This window comes from Leptopilina boulardi, unplaced genomic scaffold, assembly GCF_019393585.1.
Source record: "Leptopilina boulardi isolate dan_hultmark-lab unplaced genomic scaffold, ZJU_Lbou_2.1 LbouV2_41, whole genome shotgun sequence".
Lineage (NCBI taxonomy): Eukaryota > Metazoa > Arthropoda > Insecta > Hymenoptera > Figitidae > Leptopilina > Leptopilina boulardi.
This window is the reverse complement of record NW_026137985.1, coordinates 253,739-273,497: the sequence shown is the minus strand read 5'-3', so window position 1 is coordinate 273,497 and position 19,759 is coordinate 253,739. Positions and strand designations below refer to the sequence as shown.

The window sequence follows — 19,759 nt, the reverse complement described above, 5'->3', positions numbered from 1 at the left end:
ATTGTTTTTTCATACTTTTTGAACCTTTTTGAATCATCAGATTAATTATGTAAAATTCGGCTTAAAACGACGAATTTTTATTTGTCCGAAATTACAAATGGCCGAACAAACAATCAACAGAAAGATTTCGGCGCGATGTTTAAAATTCACTAATCGAAAATTGTCAAGAAAATCGTGATTGGTGTATTTTAAAAATCGTGTCAAAATCTTTCTGTCGATTGTTGGTTCGGCCATTTCCAATTTCGGACAAATAAAAATTCTGCGTTTTAAGAATTCTACCAAATAAAAATTACCTGGAAATTCTGTTAATTAAAAATTTTTTAAAAAAGAAATTGAAAATAAAAATTCTAACTAATGATTTTTATGGGATAATCATGCGCCTTGAATTTTTCCTCTTAAGGAGAGGCACCACCTTTATTTTTACCCCTTAAAATTTTAATGATCGCACGAAGTTATATTTTTTCATTGCATGACTTGGGTTCTAAAAAGATATATATATAAAAGGAGATCAAAAAAAGATCTTAATTTTTAACCATTTTAGAATTTGTATTTTTTTTAAAAATTAATATTTTTCTAAAATCCATGCAAGAGATTCTAAACAATCTTTAAAAAAGCGTTTAAAAAAAATTGTTGATAAAAAATAATGAAAATTGTAAAAGTAATTTCATTTTGAATAATCTTAATTTTTTCAAAACTATATACGCTAAAATGATCAAAAATTAAAATTTTTATCCAACTTGTATATTTTAAGAACCCAAATGATGCAATAAAAAAACATTAACATCTTGCGATCATTAAAATTTAAAAGGGTCAAAATAAAGCTAGTGACTCCCCTTAATTTTGAATTTGAACTGTTTATCTTAAACTGAGATTTTTAAAGTATTTTAAACTATAAATATTATTTTATAAAATTTCAATAATTTAAGGTTTTGATTTAAAATTAAAAGTGATTTAAATTTTTTTAAGGTATAATAAAAATGGGACGCATGAATATGTTCTTAAAAAGATAAATTCAAGGAAAATTTAATGTTTTTATGGATCTAGAATTAAATTACATTTAAATTTCCTAACAGTTCCCTCATTTTTCTGACTAGTGGCAACTCTGATTTTACGCAGAGAAATGATTTATTTGAACCAAATAAAATATATTTGATTTAAATAAACGTATATTTGTCTCAGAGCCTACTAACTTATTTATTTGGCGTAAATAAAAATATTATTTGTCAGAAATAAATTTTTCTTTGGCTTAAATAAATTTTTTATTTCAATGAAATAAAATATATTTGCAACAAATAAATGAGTTAGTAGGCTCGGAGACAAATATACCATTTCTCTGAGTGTGATATATCCTAAAGTACTTTAAAGTATTGAGAATTATTTTGAAATATCCTGTTTATCTTGTATTATTTAAATTATCTGAAGTATCGTGAAGTATCCGGAAATACCTGTGAATCAGGTTTGATGAGAATTATTTTGAAATATTGAAGTATAGATGTACACCGAAATTTTGACTTGTTTACCTCTGGATGAAAAGATAAAATTGAATTACATCTCTCTTTGATGAATGATCAATATAATAATAATAATCAATGTCCTATCTCTCTATATTCTTAAAACATTTTCATGAGAGATTTGTTTAATATCAAAAAATTCCAGGTATCAACAAGGAATTATTTGTAGTATTAAGTTTACGTTGTGTAAGTATATAATTAATGGTTGTTTGTTCTTTGATCGATTTAATGGTGAAAAATTAATATGTGAAGGGTTTCAAGAGAATCCACAATAATGTCTCAGCCAATTTCATCGTCTGATTGCCGTGCACTTAACACCTTTGGCCATCCTACGCCTTTTAATCTAATGGCTACCTATGCTATATATGTATCACTTTACTTTTATTACACAGAAAAAAGCCTAGAATATATTTTATATTAGTTTCTTTTTTTTAGACTAAAATTTTGTACTATTTTTAAGAAATTTCTCAAAAATAATAGTCCACACTAAAAAAGAAATCTTGATTTCAGCCTATTTTTGAGGCTGAATTTAAGGTGTAAACGGAGTCAGACCAATTAAAAAAGGACAGACTTATGCAAAATATATGGGCTTAATTTAAGGTGTAAACGGTTTAAGACTTTGTTTTTACTGTGTCCTTAAAAAATATTTGGACTGGAAATAATACTTTATAGTATTTTAATGATAGGATTAAAGTAAGATTAATGCAGTGTCAATGTAGGTAAATCTTAGTGTTATAGTATTTTCAGGAAAGGGTATGAAGTAGGTTTAAGGAGATTCAATGTTGTGTCCAAGTAGATTCAGTATGGGGTTAAGTAGGGTGACCAGATTTCCGGGACGGCTTCGGAGGACGGCCGCCAGGCTATAGGCAGATGAGCAAAAAAAAAAGGTCATCACTTTTGAAAATGTGAAATAAGATTAGACCCATTACAAATTTTATACATATGAATAGCACATTTATTTACACTGAACAATTAAAAACTTACATTACTTACACTTTAAGCTTATATTAAGCTCTATACATACTTTTCGCTCGAATGGATTTTTTTAAGCAACAGTGTGTTGTTGGATAAGACTTTTGAAAATTCGTCGCAAGACATGTTGATATTGAATTTGGCAAAACTAATCGCGGAAACTGTCTTTACAGTTAGTCGCGACTTTTCTTCGGTCCATAGATTATTTATATAAGAAAAAAAAAAGAAAAAAAAATTCATTAAAAATTAAAAAGTTGCGCTCGGAAATTAAGGAGGACAAAGGAGGACAATTTAGCTTTTTGGAGGACGGTCATCAAAAAAGGAGGACAATCCTCCGCAAAGGAGGACGTCTGGTCACCCTAGGTTAAGGTAAATTCAATGTAAGGTTAAAGTAGTTTTTAGGAAGGCGTAAAGTTGGTTCAAGGAAGAAACGAAGTAGTTTCAAGTTATAATCAAAAAACAGATGTTTATAAAAACTTTAGCCCTTAAATATGCAACCTGTCTTACTTGCCAGTTCGAAAAAGATATTAAACAGGCTCCTTAAATTTGCGCGCAATGCTTCAAGAGCGTATATGCAGCAGAAAGTCGAGTTAGGAGCTGTGAATATTCCATCAACACAAAAACATAACCTCAACTTTCATACAGTATTTGACATAATTAACTAAAAACAATATAAAAGGTTTATTTAAACCTTTATTTAAAAATATAACTATTTAATTTAAGATTTTAAAATGCCAGCAATAGAAATTCAATTACATAAGATTTTAGTGGCAAAGAATATAATCAAAAATTGAATTATTTGGTGCTAACTGCATTTCGGAAATGGAAAAAAAACAATTAAAAAGTTCGAGGAATGTTAAACGAAAAGTTATCATGTAACTGCTTTAGAAAGTGCAGAAAAAACAGGTTTTAAAAAAGGGATGGATAGATAACATACATGTATTATTTAATTTAATTACTAAAAATCTGGGGAGAAGATTTTTTGATAACAGTTATGACAATGAATAAATTGGAAAATATAAGGAAAGAATATTTGGACGGTATAATTTAATCGAAGAGAGGGGGAAAATAAAAAGATAGCAACAAAAAAGTATCAAGAATTTAATTAATTTAAGGTACAAAGAATTAAAGCTAAAAATACAACATCGCAAGAAGAACTAATGAAATTAAATGAGATATTCTGAAAATAGTTTCTGGTTTAAAAGTATTTTATATACATTTTTCTATCACATTTTACAATATAGTATTGAATTATTTAATCATTTATTTTATTATTTTAAATTTTTAATTAATAAGAAATAAAGTATTCACGCAATTAATTTGGTTAAAAGTTGAAAGTGGCCTTATAACAAACAAATCACGTAATTGTATCTAAAATTAATAAGCAAGATATGGGTTTCAGGCGCGTGCCCTGAGGACAGTTTCATGGACTCCTGCCCATGAACAACAGAACACGTAGCGAAAAATGTAGCACTCACAGCTATTCCTAAACCACACTGAACGCTATTCAATTTATCGCGGTGAACTTGCTGATAGTCTAATGATACCAATTATCGTGTAGTTATATATTTTTTTCCTTCCTTTTTCTACAGTTTATTTTTCAAAAAATCTTTTAATATCGCATACTCTATAATTTTAACAAAATATTTATATTAAAAAGAAATTAAAATGCACACAAATAAAAAAGGTATATTAAATAAAAATAGTTGGTTAATTTTCTCTTATTTTTATTCCTCTTTAGTTTATATTTGTAAAATTTTTTAAAAAAGCAAGTTCGTATTTCTTTCATTATAATTGAAAAATTGTTATTAATATACAATTTGAAAAAATTCAAGTAAATGGGATGTATACGAAGTCAGTTCTATAAAAAAAAACGAACTAGGGCATCATCAACTTTTATACTTTGTAATTTTACAGTAATTGGGGCGCTAAATAATTGTGCCAAATAGTTTTGAAAAAAATGATATTTTGCAAGAATTTATCATTGACTGCATGGTAATTCTTAGACTGATTAAACTTTTAACAAAATCTCACGAAAGGGTTGTCACAAACTTGACTTTGATTTGCACAATACACAGAAAAAAAGGTGGGTAAAAAGTTGTAAAGATAGAAGATAAAAGTCATTAGGATACAGGGTAAAGAATAAATTTGTGATGGATAAAAATGTTACTAAAATATTACTAGAAAAATGGATGTCATATTTGAGTAAACTGTCTAATTTTAATAAAAATATTAGTAATTTTACATTTAACTTATTAAATCCACAAATTTTATATAAATAAGTAATTGCACGTGGAAATATTTTTCCTATAATTATTGTCTATTAATAAAAATATCTTTGACTAATACAACTGACAGCTGACGACAGTGCGTAAATAATCAGAACTGGGAAATTACAACTCAACGTCTGTATTGTTGCACGAAAGCAGAGTTGGGTAGTAACTGAATTTTTTGTGCATATTAGGCTGTGTCAGTTCATCGAGATATTTCGAGTTCAAGATATGACGTCAGAGGCCTGGAGAGACAACAAACAGACTACACAATGTTATTCTTACGGGGAAGAAAATTAGTTTGCACTTTCATCAATTTTATTCATACTTTGAACATGGAAAACGCTTGTTGACATCTAATAAAATTAAAATGTGTGTTGATAATTAATTTTGTTATATATTTGATTCAATTGCTTTTATAGATTCTCTGAATTCGTGATAAAATATAAATTTTGAGGTTAGGGGTGTTTGTTTACTAACTTGAAATCTTTTACTGCTGCGGTAATTCCCACTTAAAATATATATTTTATATCTTTTTTAATAACATGCATACTGGATATTGTTTAATAATGTTAAAATGTAAAATGTGATTAGTAAACAAACTTTTCTAACCACAATATTTATATTTTATCACGAATTCAGAGAATCTATCAATGCAAATAAATCAAATATATAACAAAATTAATTATCAACACACATTTTAATTTTATTATATGTCAACAAGCGTTTTCCGTGTTTAAAGTATGAATAAAATTGATGAATGTGGAAAGAAATTTTCTTCCCCGTAAGAATAATATTGTGTCGTCTGTTTGTTGTCCCTCCAGGCCTCTGACGTCATATCTTGAACGGAAGATTTTCCATCTCTCTTACTCTTACACGGTTGCCATTGGCAACTGCTCCTGCAGGCGAGGTGTGACCGCTCCATTATATGCACAAAAAATTCAGTTACTACCCAACTCTGCTTTCGTGCAACAATACAGACGTTGAGTTGTAATTTCCCAGTTCTGATTATCTACGCACTGCCGTCAGCTGTCAGTTATATTATTCAAAGATATTTTTATTAATAGACAATAATTGAGGCACCTAATCGAACAACCGGTCGCGAGCTCGGACCGGACGCTCGGAAGCCAGTCAGCGTACGAAAATGTCAATATAATTGAAATTCAAAATTTTAATTTTTTAAATATATTAAGAAAGAAGTTTTCTGGAAAGTTACAATGCAATTGAACAATTCGCTGGGTTAGTGGAAAAAAAGGACACGTCGGATTTTCGTTGAAAAAGAGGACACGTCGAATTGTATATTTTTTTTAAGAAAATTTAAGTTGGTAACACTTTTTTTGAGGTTGACATTTAAATATTTAACATTTAAATAATAATAAAAATTGTTATTTCATTTTATGATGTAATTATTCGTCTTTTATATTTAAGTTTTATTTCCTACAATCAAAATATTTTTTATCAATTTACACATAAACGACCCGAAAAATTTTTGAAGTTATAAATTTTTTGCTGCATATACATCTTTCATCTTTTAATAAGGATAATATAATTTTAATTTTTGTAACTTATCGAAAACTGAAAATTGTATTAAACAAAAATATTAATTAAGATAGAATTACAAGGTTAAATTTTCAATATTATAATTTAATTTTTAACCATTCTAACCAATATAATTTATTTCAGTTAAGTGATAAATAAATAAATATTTAAATGTCAAACTCAAAAAAAGTGTTACCAACTTAAATTTTCTTAAAAAAATATAAAATTCGACGTGTCCTCTTTTTCAACGAAAATCCGACGTGTCCTTTTTTTCCACTAACCCAGCGAATTAATAACAAAATGGTTATCGGTAGATTAAAATAAAATAAAAATAATTTAAAATAGAAATTTTAGCTTTTGTAGAGCAATACATACCGGCTGCAGCAGCTGCCTTACTAGGATCCAATGTTCCATAAGGTGGAATGCCCATATGAGCTGGAGGAGGTTGAGTTAGATGATCTCCATTCGGACAAAAAAAAGGTAACCCACCAGGATGCGTCCCTGTCAGACCTATCTTACTAGCCTGTAACAAAAAATTTTAAATGTTAAATATTTCCTAATTTCAACATTATTCATTTTAGTAATATAATATCCACGTATTCCTTGATGTCAACCTAAAAATCGATTTAAACTTTAAATAAGTCGAACTTTTAGAATTTCCAACTTTTAAAAATTCGAGCATTTGAAACTCAAGCTTTTAACAATTTGAATTTTTGTAAATTCAAACTAGAAATTTAAAATTTTAACAAACAAAAAAAATTTGCAAGGACATATAATATTTAACATAGTATTGTTTCGCAACGATAGAAAATGATATAATTTTAAATATCTCAAATTTTTTAGAAAATTATGAAATATAATAAACTGAAAAATATTTATTATTAATGTTTTTCCTAATTAATCACATATACTAATAAGTTATTGTTTTTACATTACCGAAATGATTTGAGTAAATAATTTGAAATTAGAAAATTATAAAATACTAGTAAAATTTTTTCTGACCTAAGTCCCAAAACATTGTATTCTCAATATAAGTTGCAATTTTTTAAAATAATGTTAAATAATTTTAATGGTTGTGACCCCTTTTTTATATTATTTTAAAAAAATTTCAAAATATATTTTAATCGTTTAATCTTTTTTTTTTGATAAATAGTGGTGTGTGGATTTTTATTGTTTACAATGTTTTTAGTACAAATATTTTTTATTCTTGGACTGTTAAATGTTGAACTGAATATACGTAGACGGCCTAGAAAAAAACCACCGCAAATAACCACCGCGACTCGACTAAATGTAAAACAAAGTTGTCACTCAGCTATACAATCGTAGAACTAGTAGAGAATCATTTAGTGCATCAGATTCTAATGTAATATTGTTAAAAAAACTTTAAATTTTATTATTTTTAAAGAGAAAAATCATTCTTAACCAAAGAACTATTTTTTACTAACTTTTTAAAATAAAATAATACTATAAAAAGACTAGTTTTTTTAAATAATTTCTATTTCCACTTGAAAAATCCTATTCTTCTTTAAAATATTTGCATTTGTTGTTGATATAAAAATTTGGAGTCTAAGGTTGTATATTGGAGGTACAAAAATAAAACTTGTTGGTACAATAACAATTAGTAATTGGGTCATATAGTTATTGTACGTAAACCTCAACTTTGAAACCAATACGATTGTGTTCGCTAGAAGTTTGCACGCTACAAACAATTTATCAAAGGGAATTGCATAACCGTTTTCAAACAATTGTTGGAAAATTTCATCCAAGTTTGTACAATTTTCCAAATATATACTTATACAAAAGCAGATGGGAGCAACCAAGTGTATGGTACGGCAACTAAATCTTGGACAAAAAATTAAGAAAAGCCGAACACTTCGGCAATAGAAAGGATTGAAGAAAGAATAGTCTCTAACTATCAATATTTTCAAAACAATGAAATTCTAAATTCTAAACACAATTTTAAATTCTAAAAGCAATTGACCATTTCCATTTTTGAACATTTTGAAACTTTTTGGAACTTTTACTTCATTGGAAAAAATTTAATTAAAAAAAAAAAAATTAAACTTGATTCTTTTATAAAACGATGTCTCCTTACTCTTTTTGTTCTAGTTTCTTTAAACATTTTTATTATCCTTTTTTAAATTAACAATTTTTTTCCATGAATCGTATTAGAATGACGTTTAAAAAATTGATTGTAACTAAATGTGTTGTCAAAAAATTAAATAACCCCTTTTTAGAAGTAATCTGGAACCTGATCAAGTCCTGAAGACTGGCCGTGATCAATCAATCCTGCGATCATGGTCAAACCACAAATAAGATTTTCTTAAGTCAATTTCTACACGGGCATTGCAATTACAAATTAATCATTACTATTTTATTCTTTTTTTTCTTTATCAATTGAGTTAATCAAAAGTTGGATCAATTTCCAACTGTTTTTTTGAACTATATTAGCTGAAGTTTTGCCAACATCTGTATCCACGGTTTTACCAACCAAAAGTTAGAAGTTGGTGAAACCATATTTAGAATACTTTTGCCGACGGTTGGCCCAACTCTGGATTAAGTTGGTCCAACGTTCGAATTAACTTTACTAGTCGGCTTTTTAGGTTGGTCCAACTTTTTGGATAATTGTAGTGACCAAAGTTGGACAAACCTTGCTTGATGGTATGTCACATGCCAAAATTTGACCGACCGTGGTCCAACCGTCAAACTCTGTCAGCTGACCTAAATTCGCACCTAGGACACTAGTATTAAGTCTATAACCATATAATAGTGAAGTTTTAAACTTAATTTGTCTGAACAATGATTAATATCGTTTCATTATTAAGATCAAGAAAATTATTCACTCTATAAGATTAATCTTGAATTTTGTGAGGAATTGTTCAAGACGTAAACTAAAATTTGGATAACATTTTCTTTTTGTCATTTACTATAAATTTTAAGTGCGTGCATCTTTTCGAGCATAGAATAACAGCTACCCTTTGAATTTCAAGTTAACAATTAGCGATCAAACTAAATATAGTGAGCGATAAACAATTCTTTATAACGCAACATATGGAACATTTAAGTTGGAACTTTTGTTCACGAATCAAGCTTTAATTTGAGTTCTAAATGCCTGTAAAATTTTTTGAAAATTATCAAAAACGCAATTTTCAGCTCACCAAAAACTGCGAGAAATTGATAATAGTATCACAAAAATAATCCTTTAAAAATAAAACACAAATTCAAAAACATCACAAATTAATAAATAACATATGTATAGATATATAAAATTGTGAAGGTTATAAAATCACGATGACAAAAAATTTTATTAGAATCAATTTATCCGAAGGTTCCCTGATTAAAATTTCGGACTGATTTCAGACTAAATGCGAACAGATCAGTACGGTTTAGTAAAGAAATTGTACGAAAACAATTCAAAAATGATCCGTATTAGTTAGCCATCAGTCTGGATGAAAACATAAATCTCAGTGCTACGTAAACCTGACAGCACCAAAGCTATGATGGGACCTAGTTAACAATTTAAGGCTAAAATTTAATGCCACGAACAAAAATTTCCGGCTCTTTATTTTAAAAAAAAAATTGATGGTGCTGTCAGCTTTACTCAAACCTGAAAGTATCACTGCTAAAAAACCTTTAAAAAAAGACAGAAAGCAAAATTTAATATCACACTGAAAAAAAATTCTGGTTAGGCTATATTTAAGATTACTTTCTAGTTATGTTAACCAGAATTCTAGTTGAATTAACTAGAATTCTCGTTAAAATAACCAGAATTCTGGTTAACCTAACCAGAATCAAAATGTTAAATATACCCTAACCAGAATTCTGGTTATTCTAACTAGAATTCTGGTTATTCTAACTAGAATTTTTTTTCAGTGCAGGAAAAATTTCGGCTTAATTAGGGCTCCAAGTTTCTAAAAAAAATTTTCTTCTATACATAAATTTTGAAAAAATAACAAAAGGACAAATTTTAACTTTCAAAATAAAATTTGAAATACCGCTAAAATACAATTATAAACATTTTTAACAAAACAAAACTAAGTTGAAAAAATTAACACTTAAACAAAAAAAGGTTTACAGGTCCAGTCAAAATTATTAATGAAAACATCACCTAAGCAAGAAAAAGGCAAAACATTTATTCATTTTCAATTGCACAGAATAATCCATAATTTTTATGTAAACTGTCCGAAAACAGTACACAACAATCCGGATTAAGAACTGTGAAAAAACTGAATCCGACATGAGTCTGTAATAATCTGAAATCTTTATGTCAAAAATCCGGCATCAGTCCACAATAATCCTGATTTAATCTGGTAAAAAATCCTCATCCGAAATTAGTCTGAAAAATTCGGAATTATTATGTACAAAATTAGCGACTATTCTCTTTGAATTAGTGACTATTCGTTTATTCCTAGCGCAGAATATGCAGCTGGGAATAAGTGAATAATCACTCATTGAAAATTCGCTTATTACTATAGCGAATAGTCGCTGATTGCTAGCGAATAGTCGCTATTTTAATCAGCCCAGAGTATGCAGCTACGAATAAGCGAATAGTCGCTAATTCAAATTTAGAGAGCGAATTGTTGCTGAATAAAATTGAATTTCTTACATACAAACTCCGAATTATTCCGGACTCATTTTAGGTTAAGTTTTTTGATCGAACTAGAATCAAATTGTTACGGACTGATTTTATATAAGTTTCCGACTACTTCGAACTTATCTCATATTTGTCTTTTTGTGCGCACTAATTTCGTAATAATACATATATCATTTTCGGACTGTTTTCGTACAATCTAGATAGATTCAGTCCGTTATCAAATCTGAATCCGAAATGAGTCTGGTATAATCCGACATTCTATATGTATTAAATCCGTAATTAGTCTGCAACAATCTGGATTTAGTTAGGTTTTACTGTTTTTATTACAGTTCCTACTCATATCGCCAGGTGCAGTAGTTCTCTCAGAATTGAGATGAGTCACAAGTTCTGTAGTTGACTGTCAGCGTAAAAGACATGTTGCCTTCTGACCAATAGTCACTACTTTGGTTAATATTTGAGAATATGGAATTAATCCGAAACAATCCGGCTTAGAGTCGGGTTTCTATTATCCGGAATTAGTCCATTTAAGTCCGAACCCGAGTCGAAATTTTAATACTCGATCAATTCTCCTTATTGCTGATTGAATACTCTATCAGTACTAATTAGTCCTCAGCATCCAATTTTAATTCTCCTTTATTCATAATTAGTCCTCAGTTTATCCTCTGGTCTCTATTAATCCTCTCCTATATTTTATTCCTCTTTCTAATCTCTGTTATTCCTCTTTTTTATATTATTGGTGTCGCGCAGCAAACTGACGATTGTTGATAATGAGAGAAGGGAGATTTTAGGAAAAATTGACAAGAATCAGAAGTTAAAAGGTTTAGTTCTCAACAAGAAGCCATGTGATAAACATGTTTATATATATTGTACCGTGAATCAACCATACCAAAAATTACCAGAGTTCACTACTGGCGCTGTACTGTCCCAGTAGTTAATTTTTGATAGGGAACGAATTGTGAAATTATGAACTGACTATTCGTCAATATTCGTAAATCTTCGTATACATATGAGTACGAAGATTTACGAATAAATAAATGCGCACAAATTGCGGTACATGCGCATTACTATATATAAAGGAGAAAATTTTATTCATTGAGGTGAAAAGAGTAGTGAAAGAGGATTAATTTTAATCCTTTTTCTATCCTCAAAACTTGCAGATTTGGAAATTTGCGCACGTTTTGAGGATAGAAAGAAAATTTGAATTACATTGTAGCATTGTCCTCTATTTAATTTCTACTAGACCTCTATTGAGAGGTTTTTTAGAGACCTATAATAGAGTATTAAAATTTCGACTTGGGAAATTAGTAATATTTGTGGGACTAGTAGTAAATCCGGAACCCGGTCTAATCCGAAATTAATCGCATCATGCACAACCAATAAATGCAAAATTACTTCTATTGAATCCGAAATTAATCCGGTCTGTGTCATTCAGTAAATCGAAAATCTGCATTTACGTTTGATCGGACTGACTTCGGATTACACCTGATTAATTTCGGATTAGTTATACATAAATCGGTCAAATTTCGAATTTAGTGGGACTAATTCCGGATGACAAAACCCTGACTGTTTCGGACTAATTCCAGATTAGTACTGTGGCGTCTAGAAATATATTATTGTTTTTTGTTGAACTTTATAAAATAATTTTGTATAGCACACAAGTTTTAATTACACAAACATGTACACAAGTACACACATACACACAATGTATTACACTACATTTAAGTAATAATTGTATATCGTGTAATTGTGGTTGTGCTCAGTAATGTTATTTTATTTAAGTTTTCTATATTTAAATTTTGTTTCTCTAAAGTTGAGTTTTCTTGCTGGCCTGGCGATCATGCCATCCTTGCTAGATACCTACGGCCGACCCTATCATAAAAATCGGTCCGTTCACCAGGCTCAGCAATGTACTCCGTACTCTTCTTACCCTCTCTTTTTGCATCTTTTTTATCCTTTTCTAACTGCAATAATTTTCCCAAAATTTATCTTTTCTCTTTTTTCACAAGCGACGCTTGGAAAAGCGGTCGCCATTTTTTCAATAAGTCTTTACCGAATTCTCGTCCTGAGCACAACCTCGCTCCGAGAGCAACGAAATCTTTACAAAAATAAACTATATTATTCATTAATTAAATAATTCTTGTGTCTTATTTATCAAGGTACCCGAGCGACTAAAGTACGGAAACAGTCTAGAATTCTTATCAGGGTTATCGTTTTTGTAATTTATTTTAATTAATTTGACAATAACTCGAAAATAAAAGGAAATAAGCTACGATTTTAGTCTTTGCGAATTTTAATACTCATAAAGAGGGATGAAATACCTCTACCCGATTTTGTCACTATTTTTGCAAAAGTACTTGAGATGTGTATACAATATTTTTAAATATCATGAGTTCTCAGAATGATACTTTAACAAAATGTCGGTCAGAATATAAAAGTACAATGCGATCTTTCTACTTTTATAAATTTTTTTATAATGTTTTTATTTTCTTATATTTTTGGACTTTTGGATCTATATTTACATTGGTTTGATTTGGCACTTTGAAATTGTAACTTTTTTCCTATGAAAGTATTATTCAAATAAATTAGTAAACAATTTCTCACAATTAGTATTATTGAAGAAATCTTGACTTGTACTGCTTCTATTCATATAAGTAAATAATCTATCTAAAATGCACTAATCTTTTTTTATTCCTGCGTAAGTTGATCTACCCTAAACGTTTCTGCTGAGAGAAACGCAAGGTTAGTTTGAAAAAAATGAATATATATATATAGGGTTAGGACGTTCAGTTCAGGCTTCTCTCGAGCAAAGGGTAGTAGGGCGGTGAATACAGTTGGCGCACTCGGAAGAGGCGGCGGCCAACCCCAACTTGAGTTGCCGGGGCAACAACGCGGGAGGCGTAGGCGCATACGGGGGTTGAAGAGTGATAAAGTTGGTCAAAAGGGGATTCTGGGATGGGCCGGGCTACGTTAGGTTGCTCCTGCTGTTATTGCGCTGTAATAATCCATGGTAGCCTAAGTCAGGCAGAAAAAGAACGCGAAATATGCAAAAAGATGGATGGACACTCTCTCGTATCGTCATCGTTGTTGTTGAAATCAGAGGCGAATTTTGTTTTTCTTTTCATCGATAGTCTCAAAAGAAATTGTGTATTTTGAATATTTTTTTGGATTGTAAATTTTTTCAATTTTATCACATAAGTTTCGCATTTTCATTAAAATTTCCATTTTAATAAAAGAAACCTTTTATCAATGAAAAAGAAACCTTTATGAAAGAATTCGTATTGAAAATTTTAGATTAAGAATTTACAAATTTATCGGATTAGTTTAGTTAGAGCCTTGCAAAAATCCCAGTTTGTAGATGTTTCGCGTCGCGTCGGATAAGATCAAAAGCTTCAATTTTAACCCTGATAGTATGCGAAATATTTCATTTGGAACAAATGTCGTTTTATAAGTTGCAAATAATAATCGATTCAAGAAAAATTAAGATTCAGTCATTACAGCATAATTTTCCTCATCAGAAACGTAAAGATTGATAAACATGAATATTATTTGTTGGTAAAATTTTTATCAGTCTTTAAATATCTAAAGAATTAATTTTTTTTTTAAATTTTTCAAAATAAGAATTTTTTCATTAACAGTCAAGCAATTTTTAAACAAAACTTCAAATAAATGAAAAAAAAATAGAAAGTTGAAAGGGGTGATTGTCTTGAAAATCATGGAGACCAAGTTATCGATGATGACAGAACGATAGTGGGATGAGAATTGTGGTGTACTGGCGGGGATTCAAGTGGAAGCTGTGGCCAATCCGAAGAAATCGTTGCTATGGTTACCAACGCCTGCGCCCGGTGATCTTGCACACATAGAGCTATGAATCTATACGCAATTCAACCCTTCTCTCTGCATCTTATTCACTTCCATGAATTTTCAAGGGAACTGCCATACAGTTTGCAAATGAAAGATATCTAGAACTTTCTTTAACCCAGTTTCAATAAGGCAAGAACCTTTTGAGAACAAAAAAAAATTTTAAAAGAATCAACACTCTTTTAAATATTTGATAAATACTAGAAGTTTTGCAAAAAAAAAATGGTGGAAGTATTTGTGGTTTTAAAGATTAATGGCTACTACTTTTTTGGGTTTAATTGGAAACAAAATTCCGTTAGAGAAAATAAACTGGAGTTGCATATACAACAAAGTGAGCTTGGACTAACCCAAGAGTTTTTTCAGTTATGCCACTCAATTATTTTAGGGCACAGTTATTACTTCGTGTAACCCAAAAAATGTCTGTAATTGTTTATTCAAATCAAGATTTCTCAAAGTAAACGTTAAAAGATTCGGAAACTTGAATAAGGATTTTCGTATAAGTTACTTCTCGCTGGACATTACAATTCTTTACGAACTTAATATAAAAAAGCTTCGATGACATAAACCAAACAGCACGATATCTTCCTAAAATGTTTTCTGTGAAGATCAATGATAGCTTAAACGTTCCAGAAAATTCAAAATGTCTGCTGCAAAAGAAGCTTTCCTAGAATCTCAAAGCATATTATACAAAAATCACGAAGGAAGGGAATGTTCCCTGAATAATCCACTGGAATTAAAATTTTAAACCTAGGTTTTAAATTTTTTTAAAGGGGAGTGACATTTTTAACCTCTGAAAAAATAGACTTTTTTTTGCTTAATTAATACACTTTGAAGGGTATAGAATCGAATTTTAATCAAAAGAATCCCTTTTTCAATTGTTGTATATGTGAAAAATATATCGATATGTTTCTAAAAGGTGTCAAAGATTTAAACGCGTTTTTCTCAAAACAACATTTTTCAAATTGTCGGGCAACATAGCTCGAACAATTTTTATCGGATTAACTTTGGCCAAAGTTTTTTTTTACTCGCCATTTAGTAACGCTTTAAATTATCGTATAGCCGTTTTTTGATATCTTTGTTTTTTTATGGGAACTGATTTTGTGAGTAAATTTGACTCTAAAAATTATAACTTTTTTGTTCAATATGGTGTAAAATCCATAAAAATTGATATTTTTCAAAAATCCAACGCATTTCTAAGCTAAAATCACACACATTCAGAAAAACTTTGGATTACTGTTCCAGGTCATACACTGTAAAAAAGGGTCCCACTTTTTGGAGTTGTAGCATAGGATGATGAATATTATGAAAATGAACCTTCTATATTCTATTCATGAAATTTTTCCTTAAAATTTCCGTAGAAGTTTCCTTTAATATACCAATAAAAGCTTCCATTTGAGTACCACCGATCATTCCGGAAAGCTTTCAGAAATATATTCTGATATGTGGGAAGAATTTTTTAATTATATTTTAATTATATTATTTAATTTTTTTAATTATATATAACTTCTCTTTTTCTAATGAAAGAATAGTGTATTTTTAGAAGATTTTCCTACCAAAAGAAAAAAAGTTTGATGGCAGTTGAACCAAGTTAATTTTCACAATTTGGCAACAATCTCAAAACAAATTAATATCAAATCGTTTCTATTAATTTTGCCCGTAAAATATTATAATGCAAAACATATATGTTTTGACACTTTACCACTTAATGAAATATTTAGAATACATTTTCACCTAAATGAAAAACACTATACATGAATTAATAAAACTGTAAATAAAAGCTGTTTTTATACATGAGGTTTTCCGGACCCAGCTCGAACACTTTCGAGTATCAAAACTATATATAAGATAACCGTATATAACTACAAAATTTTGGCCTACTTCAGAACTAAGAACCAGACTATATACTTTTCCAAATTATTTTGACATACTGAATCCGAATATGAACCCAGGCAGATTTTCGAGATGTTCTAACCTAAAAGTATTTAGACCATATTTGAGGTCATGCAACATCAAAAAATAATTTTTTTCAAAAAGGTTCTCCTTTTTTATTTATTTTACAAATAAACGGGCCTACAATAAATATTAAACAAAAATTTGTTAATATTGAATAATTCAGCAAAGTCAGAAAATTTAACTTACGATAACTCGAACAAAATAAAAAATTTTTAAAGTGTCAAAATTGAAAAAAAATTATGTCTTGATGTTACATAACCCCAAATATGGTAAAAAAAACATCTCGAAAATTTGACATGCTTGGTCAATTCTGAGGTCAGATTCGGATTCAGCATGTCAAAATGTTTCGGATAAGTATAGTCAAAGGGCTAGTTTTACCAAAACCCTTGTTAAAAGTTAATCTGCGATTAAATCCCTAACCAACCAATCATGAGCGGTTAAATTGTCTTTAATCGCTGATTAACTTTTAATCGAAGTTGGTGAAACTGCCCTTAATACTTATGGTTCTAAATTAAGCCAAAATTTTGTTTGCCTGTTTAATGTACCGCTTACTGTAAGCTTCAAATGACTGAAAGATTGCTCAGTGAGCTTACCGAAAGATTGAAGTGTAAGGTTACTGCAAGATTGTACAATAAGATTATCGCAAGATTGCTCAGTAAGCTTCCACGGTAAACTTGTAAAAAGGTTGGTGCAAGATTCAGGGTGGCCGTTTTTTTCACCAAAAAATATTCCCGGTCATTTCCCGGTCATTTCCCGGTCATGAATTATTTTTCCCGGTCATAAAGGAAAATTCCCAAAAAAATTATTCTATAAATTTATTGAATATTGACTCTTTATTAAACATAAAACATACAGGGTGTTCCAAAAGTATGGAAACTTGCAAATATCTCGAAAAGTACGAATTTTTGTAAAAAATGTTCAAGACAAAAGTTGTTCCAAACAAAAAGATGTACATCTTTGAAACCAAAAAATTGGGCCCAGAGCCCAATGTTGGGCCCTACAATGAAAAAAGTGGTTTTCTTAAATGAGACCACTAACTTTCAGTATCAAATTCGTAATCCCCATGAAATTCTGCGTTCAGACATGTGGTATAAGTGCCCAAAATATTGGGCTCAATCCAAGATATTGGGTCCAAAATTTATCAACAGATAAATAAATTTTAAAAAATCGCATCTTGGAGGGATTTTGACATTACAGGATTAGAAATTGAGCATAGAGCCCAATGTAAGATTCTGCAGCCCAATGTGAGGGCCCAATATTTTTGGAATTTGTACCACAAGTCTAAGCCCAGAATTTCATAACGATTACGAAATGGAAGGAAACTAATTTTTTTACTGTAGGCCTCACATTGGGCCGCGGAATCTTGCATTGGGCTTTGTGTACAATTTGAAAATTAGCTTCCAATTTCTAATCCTGTGATCTCAAAATCCCTCCAAGATGCGATTTTTTAAAATTTATTTATCTGTTGATAAATTTTGGACCCAATATCTTGGATTGGGCCCAATATTTTGGGCACTTATACCACATGTCTGAACGCAGAATTTCATGGGGATTACGAATTTGATACTGAAAGTTAGTGGTCTCATTTAAGAAAACCACTTTTTTCATTGTAGGGCCCAACATTGGGCTCTGGGCCCAATTTTTTGGTTTCAAAGATGTACATCTTTTTGTTTGGAATAACTTTTGTCTTGAACATTTTTTACAAAAATTCGTACTTTTCGAGATATTTGCAAGTTTCCATACTTTTGGAACACCCTGTATAAATACGTAATATACATTAAAAAAAACGTTTTATCACGTTTATCACATTTTGTTTCTTACTTAATGTTTATAATAAACACATACTATATATTTTTTTAATAAAATAAACTTTTTCGTAGATATTTGTATCTCTTTTCAATTAAACTAGAAGTTAACTTTTAAAAACTACATTTTTAATATCACATTCAATATTTTAACATCTTAATACTTTGAGTTTTAAGATAAACATATATATATATGGGACGTTTCACGTTAAGCGGGCCACCCCGATGGCCAAAATTGAGAGCTTCCAAAAAAATCGCTTATACCCAAAAATTATTCATATATATAAGTACTTTCAAAAAATATGTGGCCTTTTGAAAAATCTAATATGGCGGCCCTAATATAACCTACAAATGTGTCTAAAATTAAAAAAAGAGGCCTAAAAGTGCTAATAAAAAGGGATTAAATGAGGAAATCACCTATGTATTGGCGGTAAAATTAGCACTAGGATACATACTTTGTATTCCGCAAGCAATACCGGTAATTTGATATTAATTTTCAGAAAATAAATATGGCGGATCCAATATGGTGGAAAAAAAAATTTTAAAATGCATCGGATTTGCTTGAAAGTTGTTACTCGGGGGTTTCTGAGGTCGCTGCTGCCGAATCTGATGTTAATTTTCAGAAATTCAAAATGGCGGATCCAATATGGCGGACAAAAATTTTTTTAATTCATCAGATTTCGTTGAAAGTTGTTACTCGGGGGTTTTTGGGGTCGCTGATACCGAATCTATTGTTAATTTTCAGAAATTCAAAATGGCGGATCCAATATGGCGGACAAAAATTTTTTTAATTCATCAGATTTCGTTGAAAGTTGTTACTCGGGGGTTCTTGGGGTCTATTTATTTAGTCAACTATTTATTTAGTCCTGAAAAGGACTGATTGAAATATTTATCTGAAATAAATATTCTGTATTATTAAAAAATCTGCAAAATAAGGGAAAAAAATGTTATAATTCAAAAAGAAAATAGTTTTATAAAACTACTTATTTTAGTCCTAAAAAGGACTGATTCAAATGTGTCCGAAGTCAATATTCAGTGTTTTAAAAAAACAAAGAACAAAAAAAAATTTTTTTATCCTCTGAAAATTAGAAAAAACTGAAATTCGAAACAAACCTACAACGTAGTAGAAATTACGAAGGTATATACACTAAATAATCGTCAATGGTTAACGACGTAAAAAAGAATAGCCACAAAAGCACGTCTATTTAATGTATTGAGGTTCAATGTCAGTTGCGAGATAGAAATGAATACAATCAT

At 29.7% G+C, this 19,759-nt stretch overlaps 1 protein-coding gene across 5 annotated transcripts in view; it reads right to left on the bottom strand.

The window, feature by feature from the left end:
* The window catches only part of LOC127289465 (protein pangolin, isoforms A/H/I/S), a 194,249-nt gene that overhangs the window by 65,924 nt on the left and 108,566 nt on the right, over nucleotides 1-19,759 (bottom strand). For all 5 annotated transcript variants that reach the window (XM_051317412.1, XM_051317413.1, XM_051317409.1 and 2 more), the window contains one exon: nucleotides 6,668-6,815. In XM_051317412.1, the coding sequence (XP_051173369.1) occupies nucleotides 6,668-6,815 (148 nt within the window). The remainder of the gene's footprint in view (nucleotides 1-6,667; nucleotides 6,816-19,759) is intronic.